At 36.7% G+C, this 11,044-nt stretch overlaps 1 protein-coding gene and 1 pseudogene across 1 annotated transcript; one reads left to right on the top strand and one right to left on the bottom strand.

Annotated features, from left to right (window-relative positions):
* The first annotated feature begins 694 nt into the window (after positions 1-694).
* Positions 695-2,831, top strand: LOC113284513 (aurachin C monooxygenase/isomerase-like). Its single transcript, XM_026533998.1, has 4 exons — positions 695-1,193; positions 1,442-1,746; positions 1,858-2,068; positions 2,196-2,831. The coding sequence occupies exons 1-4, from the start codon at positions 921-923 to the stop codon at positions 2,700-2,702; spliced, it is 1,296 nt and encodes a 431-aa protein (XP_026389783.1). The 5' UTR covers positions 695-920; the 3' UTR covers positions 2,703-2,831.
* Positions 2,711-6,350, bottom strand: LOC113284512 (annotated as a pseudogene).
* Positions 6,351-11,044: the final 4,694 nt, after the last annotated feature.

Below are 11,044 nucleotides of genomic sequence, written 5' to 3'. Positions count from 1 at the left end.
TAGACTAAACTGGTTCATGGTTTTGAATGTTAATAAGCATGCACATATACAGCACACATGGACAGAGATAGTTGTTCACCAAAACAGAGAAAATTGCAAGAATGCTTTGCAGCCAAGACAGAGAGGACTGTTTACCAGTACAAAGAGGTGGTGGAAGAATGTTTTACGACCATGACAGAGAGGATGTGGAAAATTGCTAACATGAGATCCCTTTTCATTGCATTGTTCCTGTAGTTCATATCTATCTTAATTTTTATTTCACTTCCTTGAACCAATTCAAATATCAGTTTGGATTATATTACCTTATTGACTATTTACCAGTTTTTTGATAATATTTTTCTAATGAAGTCAGTATTAATATGGATCCAACATTTCAATACACAGGCCCGTGCGTAGCACGGGTGATAAACTAGTCTATTCAATTGGTAACCCCATGGAATTTGGTATCTGAAGTGAGGTAAGAGGTCGGCTTTCCTTATTTCATCCTTGTTTGACATCCCACGCAATTGGACCCAAGCCCAGAACATTGTTGAGTTCGGCAAAAAAAAAGTAGTCAAGCTGAACACTACAGAAAATATATTCCGTTTGTGCAATAGTGTTATCATCACTTTTGCATTTTAGCCTAGTATGAGATTACAACATTCCATGTAAGATCATATTCTGAACATTTTGGCCTATACTTCCATCACTATAGTTCCTTGCAATGAAAATGTTTCTAGTTAATGCCACAGCAATAGTATGCTAAATTTTGCTTACCCATGTTGAACATGAGGTCAACAAAATCAAAACTAGTTTCAATTAAAACAAAAAACAAAAAAAACACTGCGTGAGGGTGACCAAGTTTGTCGCTTGTTTTCAAAGAAAAAGAAAAAGAGGTAAGCTGCTGGACCATACTTAAACTGTTCTTGTCCTTTATCTGAATGGCATCTTCTTCTCCATCCAGAGGAGGAGATATGAAGAGGAAGCCAACAGCAGTGGTTGTTGGGGGAAGCATAGCAGGGATATCTTGTGCTCACTCACTGATAACAGCGGGATGGGATTTAGTGGTGATTGAGAAATCGGATTCACCACAGACTGGTGTTTCAACTGGTGCAGGCCTTGGACTCGACCAACAAGCTCGAAGTTTCATTGAACTCTGGTTGAACCAATCGGAGCTCCTCCACAACGCTACCTTGCCGCTTAGAATCGATCTGGTACGCACTCGTCTATCAGGTACATCGGATCATCCTAGTGATTGAATAATTTTAACAGAATGAGGTTATCAATCTCATAAATTTTTTTATCAAAGACTAGAATACTTGGAAACACATTACGTATGTATAACTGCTGTAATTCATAAAGAATATTGAATATGAGAAAACGGTGTTCAACATGATTAAGTAATTTAAGTTAATATTAATGCTTACCAAGACTGCTTTCTGAAGCATTGTAATTTGAGCAGAACCAAGCAACAGACAGTGAGAAGAAGATTTGCAAGGTACTGACGAGAGATGAAAATTTCAATTTTAGGGCAGCTCATTGGGCTGATCTTCACGGCTTGCTTTACAAAGCTTTACCGTCAGACATTGTCCTTTGGGGCCACCAGTTTCTCTCCTTCTGCATTTCAGATGACAAAGCTTCTGTAAGAGTTAAAGCAAAAGTGATACAAACAAATGAGATAACAGAAGTAGTTGGTGATTTGCTTGTTGCAGCAGATGGTTGTCTGTCAACAATTCGTAAACATTTCCTCCCCGATTTTAAGTTAAGGTAGTTTCTAATCAATCTATCAACAACATTTGGGCTTTAAAAACAAATTAAAATGGTAATTGTTGAACTTCGTTCCTTCCTGTTTAATGTACTAGAGATAGCTGTACACAGGTACTCAGGTTACTCTGCATGGAGAGGAGTGCTTGATTTTACGGGAAATGAAAATTCTGATACCATCACCAATCTCCGTAAGGCTTTCCCTGAGCTTGGGAAATGCTTGTATTTTGATATGGGTTGTAGAACTCATTGTGTATTTTACGAGCTTCAGAACAGAAGAATCAATTGGATATGGTACGTCAATCAACCAGAACCAGAATTGAAGGTAATTACTCTACTTTTTCTTTCTTCAAAACTACTAGATTTGATTTAAACAGATGTTGCTCAGCACGTACTGAAAATTTTGAACTTCTATTCAAGTTCTCCTAAGCTGATAGCAAAACCTGGTTCAGGGAAATTCAATGACAACGAAAGTAAGCAACGAGATGATTGAACAGATGCATAAAGAGGCTGAATGTGTTTGGGCTCCAGAGTTGGCAAGGGTAATGAAAGAAACAAAAGAACCTTTCATCAATCTCATATATGATAGTGATCCTCTAAAAGAGATTCACTGGGATAATGTGGTGTTAATCGGAGATGCAGCTCATCCCACCTCTCCACATGGTCTAAGAAGCACAAATATGTCAATTTTAGATGCTGCCGTTTTAGGCAAATGCCTTGAGAAGTGGGGATTAGAGAACTTGGGTGTCGCTCTAAACGAATTCCAGACTATCCGGCTCCCTGTTATGTCTAAGCAAGTTTTACACTCAAGAAGAATGGGGCAGATTAAACAGGGACTAGATCTACCTGATCGTGAAATTTTAGATCCCATGAAAGCCGTTCCAGAGGATTGTCAAGAACTTCAACAGAGAAACATGCCATTCTTTGCTGATGCACCTACAGCAGTAAATATCACTTGATTGTTTTCCTCCCTCTTTAAAAACCAGACTAGTTCTGGTACGTTTCTTCAGATCATTGCTGCAAAAAAATGCTTAACATTGTTAGCCATGAATAGCATATATATTTAATGCATAGTAATAACCTTTGGAGATATGGTGAGTTTCAAGTTATATATAATTGTGAAATATATATGATTTATAATACATTAATAAGCATCGTACCATCTTAACGTACCTTATTGAATGAGCTGATAACAGATGGTTAGCTATATTAAGACTCATGCCCCTATGATGTATGGCTCCAAAAGTTAAGTTCTACTGTGGACATGTAATACCAAACACATATCGATGGCCACCCAGTTGCTTAAACTGAAAGTATTGCGAGCATCTCTCTTGCACCCAATGTCCATCATGTGAACTGTCTAAAGTATAAGCCCATGCTTGCTTAGCCTTAACGAATAAAACAGTATGAGAATCAGGTCTTGATGCTTCTCAAGTTTTCTTCTGAACTAAACATCACACGGCTCATATCATTCAACAGGCTATAAATGTTGCTAATCTCTGGGTGGGAAGAGCCTCCTACATGAAATTCATGTACAACGCCATTCAGCTCAATTGAACTGCATCCAGGCAGTTTTTGCACTCCTAAAGACTTCATCTTCCTCCTGACTCTGTTAACATCCTCCCATCTTTCAGCCGCCGCATAAATATTTGCTAGAAGTGTAAGAATACCAGAACTGTTGGATTCTTTTGCAGAAAGACGTTTCGCTATACGTTCACTTGTCTCGACATTTCCATGGATTTTGCATGCCCCTAGTAAAGAACCCCATAATGGCAGCAAATCGTCGACATTATCAATATTTGGGATCTTTTCCACTATGTCTTCAGCTTCACTTATCTTCCCAGCACGTCCAAGTAGATCAACCAAACACCCGTAGTGTTCTAACTTAGGTTCGATCTGATAAATTGTCTTCATGGATTCAAAATAAGATCGTCCTTCGTCCACCATATGCGCATGATTACATGCACTTAAAACACCAATGAAAGTAATATCATCCGGTTTTACCCCAGCCAGTTTCATCTCTGAGAACAGCTCCAGAGCTTTATTGTCTGCCCATTCAGAGCGAGCCCACAAATAATAGCAGTCCATATGGACCTATCCCTTTCATCTACTTTCAAGAAAATCTCCATCGATTTCTCTATGAAGCCACATTTAGCATACATATCTATAAGAGCAGTACCAACTACAGCATCCATTCTAATATTGTGATCTTCGATGTAACCGTGGATCCATCTCCCTTGCTCCAGGGCTCCCAATTGAGCACAACCTGTTAGCAGAGCAACAACAGTAAATCCATCCGGTTTTAATCCCCTAGTTTGCATCTCATTAAAAAGAGACAAAGCCTCGTCGATCTGATTAAACTGCACATATCCATTGATCATAGCTGTCCAAAGAACAACATCCTTACTGGACTTCTTTTGAAAAGCTCTCTAGCTTCATCTATTTGACCAGAATTCACATATCCAGAAACAATACTGGTCCAAGTAATCACATTTTTAACGGCATCTCATTGAAAACTTGCGTGCCTGAATTAAACATCCGCATTTCGAGTACATTCCCAACAAGGCATTGCTAAGTAAAACTGTAAATTCAAGTTCACTCCTAATATAGAACTGTATTTCCTTACCTAATTCCAAATTTCTTAAGGCAGCACAAGCAGAAAGTGTGCTAACAAGAGTAGCTTCATCAGGTTTAAATCCAGATTCTTCTCTCATCTTGCGATAAATGACTAGAGCATCCTCAAATTTTCCGCACCTAACATACCCAGAAACCAAAAAATTCCAACAAACTAAATCTCTCTCTGGGTTTTCTTCAAATAGAAACCGTAATGTCTCAACATCACCCATCTCTGTGTACATATCCATAAGAGAGTTTCTCACAAAAGATACAAACTCAAACCCAGTTTTTACAATGAGCCCATGGATCTTTTTTCCCTCCAAAACCATCTTCGAACATCCAATCGCCTTAAGAACAAATGGGAAAGTGAAATTATCAGGAGATAAACCATCTTCCCTTAATCTAACAAAAAGAGAAACGCATCTTCTTAAGTTACCCATTTTAGTAGATGCTCTGATCATTAAGTTGTATAAGAATAAAGATGGCTCTTCCGTGTAACTGAAAACTCTCTCTGCATAGTGAAAATTTCCAGACTTTGGGTCCGTACAGAAAAGCAAGAGTTTGTTTACTGCATCTCTGTTTTGACTTAGACCTATTCTGAAGACCTGGGATTGGATTTCTCTTAGTTCTTTCATGGATTTGCAGTGTTGTAAGTGTATCAGACATTCTTGCTTAGTCAGCCGTCTGGTATTTGGGGGTAGATGATGAGAAGCACTGACTTGATTTTGCAAAGAAACGGAGGGAAATTAAACCAAGTACTGGAACCTTTAGCTGATAAGACATGGGAAAGTGGGAGGTCATGTGCATGCGTGTTGCATGTATTATTTGTGCTTGACACCTTGTCGAATGTTTATGCTGGTTCAGGTCCTTAAACTTTAAATTTGATTCTGGCACCTCCACTCTTTGTAGCCTTAGATGATGTACCTGTCACTGAGAGGATCATATATATGCACTATAAGCTGATGAGACAAAATAACGAATTCGTTTCTACTTGAACTACCATACATTCACAAATCACACTACTAAAAATAGCAGGCTATAGTCTGTAAATTGATTTATTGAAGAACAACTTGATTTGGATAGTTTTTTTGTTTTCCACAACACTATGCATGTCAATTAAGTGAATCACTCTTAACAATTCCAAAAAGAGCTTCTTGATGCCAGGTTTGTTTCTTAATATGTTCATTATATTATATTTGAGTTAAGAATGATGTATCAGTATTCAGTAGTTTAAATCTCCTGCTTTGTTCAGGTAAAATTTCGAAAAAAAAGAGGCTGTCAGTGAATAATGCAGTTGCAATTTAGACAATGTGAACAATTCGACATGAATAAAACAGGATATCATAAAAGAACATGAAGACTTACTCATCGTTCCAGGATTTCAATACGTTCCTTAACTGTGTCTTGCTCCTACTTTAGGATTCCGACCCCCTCACCTTTCAGCTTTCTTTTTTGTTCAGCTGACACAAGTGAGAAAACAAAATATTTATATGTCTTCATCCATATACAACTTTCGCATCAAGCTAGTAAAAGGATCATAACCGAAGTGGCATACAAGTATATATGATTATTTCAAAGTGAAATCTCTGCACCAGAAGAAGAAGAAAATAACGGATTAAACTACAATGCTAACTTCCAACATTTTTTATCTTAAACAACTTGACCAATAAGGACTTAAGCTCATGCCCAAGCTTCAACTGGATGAAGCTTTAGCGAAACTTAATCCGACCCTTCAGCCAATGAAATCAAAGGTGGGTAACTATAACTAGAAGTCTAGAAGTGATTCTCTTAGGCATTTCAACAAACAATTGAAAGACATTTTACAGGGTTAATATTTGGTTTGATAAATTACAGACCTGTTATTTTGATTGGTATCCAGATGATGAGTTTGATCGAACCAAGCGCGGAATGTATGAAGCAGACAATGAAAATCAAGAAGACAGAACATGTCTGGTCACCTTGTAGTTTTCTTCGTGAGAGAGGAGGGGAGAATTCGGTTTTGGTGTAATTCTCATAATTCGATTGGATCTATGGACTGGATCTGTTTAAGAGGCAGGTTTAATGGAGTGGGCTGCTCAGAGGGTAAGCCTGAAATGGTTTGCCCTTCGACTTCATAAGTTTTTGTTTTTCTTTTCCTTTCTTTTGGTTCTTTTCTTTTCTTTGACTTAAAATGCACTTGCAACGCTATAAAGCGGTACGGTTACGATGTGGGTGGGCCACATACTTCTTAACTTTATGACACCTATTATAAAGAAAAAAATAAAGTCCTTGAACAATTAATTACTTAAAAGTGTAACTAAAAGTATTTTTCTTAGTTCCATACTTTTGCTCAAAACGTGAAATTTTTAGGGGATTTGGAGGGGACATGTTTTTAGTTATAATAGGTGTCAGAAAAATAAGAGGGGCCACATACTTGAAGCATGTGGCCCGACCACATCGTAGCCCTGGCGGCTATAAAGCGGCAGTAGTTAAGATTAAGAAGAAAAGAAACGCACTTGCAATACTACAAAAAGAAACCAACAAATGTTCCAAAAGAATAAAGAACAGAAAACCTACTACGAACTAGTGATTTTTCTTGGTAATGTTGAAAATCTTTACCCACGTCCTAGATTCTCGTTGTTTGACACTCCCTGAACTATTTAGCCCCTTCCTTATCCAATTTCGAAGGTTTGAACTTCTGCATAGAGTCATCATAAATGGTTCTTGTTTCGACGTTCATCCTTCCTCGAGAAGCACCTAATAAGTTGGTGATTTGCAAGAGTTTTTCCTTATGATGCTCATTTTCCATAGGCTTTAAGGTAGGGGGATTCTTTCAATGACTTCAATTTCTCTAAAATTGTTTCCTTTTCATATTCAATTCCCATACTATCACTAAGTGTCTCAAACTATGATTGACCAGAAGAGTCATCACAAGTATCCCTAGAAGCCTATTTCTTTTTTTTTATCTTTATCTAGTCGTTCTTTTCTAAATTCATCTTCACTGATTTCAGTTAGCACATTATGGTTCTCTAAAATGATGAGGGTATCACTATACCACAATCTTTTCGTATCAACCTATTTAGACACACCTTGTAGACGTCAAAAGATTATTTAGCAAGATATAACTTGTTTTGAACTATCTATCTCTATAATCCATCTTCTTAATCTATTAATTTGTGTGATTCCGATTATTGATGTCCATAGTGTGACTATCTATTTAGAGCTCTGTCACTTATATATATGAATTTGATTCGCATCCAGGTACTTCCTTTTGTAGCCAATGAGAGTATGCCAACCAAGGAGACTCTTTAGTGTCGTTCATGAGTTCTTCACAGATAGCTAGGGTTTGGATTAAAAGGTTTTGTAGGTACACCTCTGGTAAACCTTCCCGAGACTATAACTCGGCCACTAGAGTCACCTAGGGGTTTAAAGGATTGTTATACGTGCTAAGTGTGACTGTATCCTCAACGAGATGGAGTTGTATGTTTTAAAATTAGTTTAGTTTGATTTGCTCGAGGACTAGCAAAGTCTAAGTGTGGGGGAATTTCATAGGTGTATAAAACACCTTGATATTTATCTATTGTTTATGCTTTCTTGGCTAAGTTTTCTTGTAAATTATGTATTTTATGTTTAATTTTGAGTTTTAAGTACTTAGGAGCAAAAAAAGAAAAAACTTTGCTTAAAAGGGCTAAAGTATCATTTCAGTGCAACTGCTGTTGGAGGAGACTTATTTCTCATTATTTACTTTTCTTCCTTCATCTCTATCTGAAAGGCATGTTGGCTTTAGTGATGCAAGTTTTGTCTGAAAAGCATGGCAACCTTACTGATGTATAAAAATTGAAGAAAAGAAGTGAATATGAGAGGTAAGAGATGGCTGTTGCTCGAGAAACTACTAAAAGCACCCAGAAAAGTATTAAGGGCACCCCCAGAAGTGGTCCAGAGGAGTTGATAAAAGGCACCCAGGAGTTTTCACTATTTACAGCCCAAAAGTCATCTTTGTACCCAACAAATTGCTATTCGCACACCCAGAAATTGCTAAAGGGACACCGTTGTTGGATAAGGCGAAGGTCAGCTTCTCGATTTGAATTTTGAATTTTGGCGGGAAATCAGGTTTTAATGGCTGCAAAATTAGGGTTCGTGATTTGAATGGGTTGTGATGAGACTAAAGTTCTGAAACTAAATGGGTTTATTCCTAAGGACTAAACAGGGATGGTAATGGTCTCTGTTTTGAACAGAATTGGCTAGATAATCGACAAAAGATGAATCAGAGCTCAAGGATTTTGGCGGGAAAGTTTTCTTCACGAACAAGATTTAGGGTTCAAATTTTGGCCGAGAATTGATGAGATTCAATCGATGGGTATGTTTGCAATGGGCTTGTTGAGAGTAAACAGGGTGGATATGGGTGATTTGTTCGACCCACTTGGGCTGGATAACTTGATTGATGCAAAGCAGAGGAGATGGTTTTTTTTCGGGTTTGTTAGAGAATTGGAGGAGTTTCGGGTAGGAATCAACGACGGATTAATGTTGGTTTAGGCCGGTTTCATTAAAACAGGCTTGGTAAGAGTCTTGGATTCGAAGAAAATTAAGTTTCCACGTACTTTAAGTAAAGCAGGGGCGAACATATATCAGGTTTATGAGAAAAGGAGATTTTCAAGTGATTTTGGACAACAAATCAGTTTGTTACCTTATCTAAAGGAATAATGACGTGTTTGGACCTGAAAAGAGAAATAAAATCTTCGTATATGTGAAAGTTATCAAAAATAGGGAGAAACCTATGAAGAAAATATTCGGTGACTTTGCTTGGAAGAATAGAGAAGATTTTCTCGTGATTTTATTCGCCTGTTGCGTATATAACACAGTACGGATACAGATACTTTGGAGGAGAAATATAGGCTTAGAATCAAGAAAAAAGAGGTGAGAAAAATTCTTCCTGCTGCTGCTCAATCAAGAACACGAAGAACATAAACCGTTCAAAATAGTCGCAGTGACAGTCTTATATTCAACAGCAGCACAAAAATATCGTACATTGTTTTAGTTGCAGTAGGTCTTTCACAACAGAGATATTGTAACAGCTTGGTGGAAAACGCTTTTAGTGACTGCAGATTCATTGTAAGCATCTTTTATTATTTTTAATACAATGATTAATGAAACTTTCTTCAATTTTCGATCCATGAGTAGCTAAATCTCTTTTCTAGGGTTTTGGAAGAAGCTATTTTTGATGCGTAATTTTTAGTAATTATTTTCTTTGACAAAAATACTCCAATATTGTGTCTTTTAAATTATTAAAAATTTTCTCTTCTTTATATGAGAGTCATTAAAAAAAAAGAACTTGTAGTCTTATATCTTCCAAAGCATGAGGTTGGGTTCAAAACTGTTTTGCGTAAAATAGGAGTATTTTGTCAAAGAAATTATTATTGAGTTTACAAATATTGGAAATAGTGGAATCCAAAACCCTAAAATCTTCTCTCCTTGATAAAAAAAATCAAAAATAATTAGTTTGTGTTAGTATTTTCTTTAATTAATCTTAAACCAAATCTTCAAAAGAGTCCGAGAATCAAACCTCTGCTTACCACTTGTAAAACCTACATCAATATATGCAGAAATCACAATGTCGCGGCTGACCCAATTGCAAAAAAGCGAGAATCAGACGCCTTCAGCATAAGACAACGAATCTCCACCAAATAGTCCAAAATGCGAGCATCCTTACTAATGTTTTTAATAAAAATAATATTGTAAATTTATCGTACTATTTTGTTTAATATATCTTTCCATCAAAAAAAAAAATGCGATTGATAAACAGCTCCGAAAACGAAGTTCTACAAGTGATATTTCCATCCCCATCTCCATGAATTCCGTTGGTTTACTCTTCGAGAGCCACATTTCTGAAAGTAAAGTCGCTACCCCTACCGGACCTTTGTAATAAAGAAAAAAAATACTAGTAACAAAGAAGAAAAAAAATTAGCTACATGGTGCAAACTAAACGAAGGAGCTCTTACCAACATATATATGTCAATGTCAATTCGTTACGTAGTATATGGAACTATTTTCTCTTGGTCCAAATTTATATCCATTCGTAGTTTGTCCATAAAACTACTTTCGCTGAAGTATGCAAGTCCCAAGTAATAAACAAGGAAATATAACAATACCAACCCGATGTGAACGATCATGGGTTACTATCTTGTATAGAAGAAGAAAAGAAAGATGGATCTTTCGTGTGAGAGAAAAGATTGTAGTAATATTCTTACCAAGAAAGGAGAGCGAGTGATGGACTGTGGTAGCTTCGTTCATTGGAAGATTGTAGTAGTACATGTAATTAATGTGTCTCATAGTTAAGGCCTTAGGTAATTAAAATCACAAAATTGGTTAATAAGATCAAAATCAACAATTCCTGAGTGAAAAAAACAGTTAGATTTTGATACTGTTTAAATGGACAAAAGTATAAAAATAGCCTGGATGTAATCAGTTTCATCATGTCCATTTTCAAATATTCTTTTTTATTTTTGATTTACACAGAATGCATCCAGTTTCATCCTTGCTATTTTTTAAGTTTATGTCAGGATGAATCCAGTTTCATCCTTGCCATTTTTTTTTGTGTCCATTTCACCCAAACTAATTATTACTTGTTCATTTGAACCGTATTTTAAAAATATTTGGACAAATGACCCATTTTCCGAATTAAAATCATGCCATGGAAGCCTATAAGTGG

Source organism: Papaver somniferum, chromosome 5 (assembly GCF_003573695.1).
Source record: "Papaver somniferum cultivar HN1 chromosome 5, ASM357369v1, whole genome shotgun sequence".
NCBI lineage: Eukaryota > Viridiplantae > Streptophyta > Magnoliopsida > Ranunculales > Papaveraceae > Papaver > Papaver somniferum.
The sequence above is the reverse complement of the archived record's forward strand: the minus strand, read 5'-3'. Positions and strand labels throughout refer to the sequence as shown.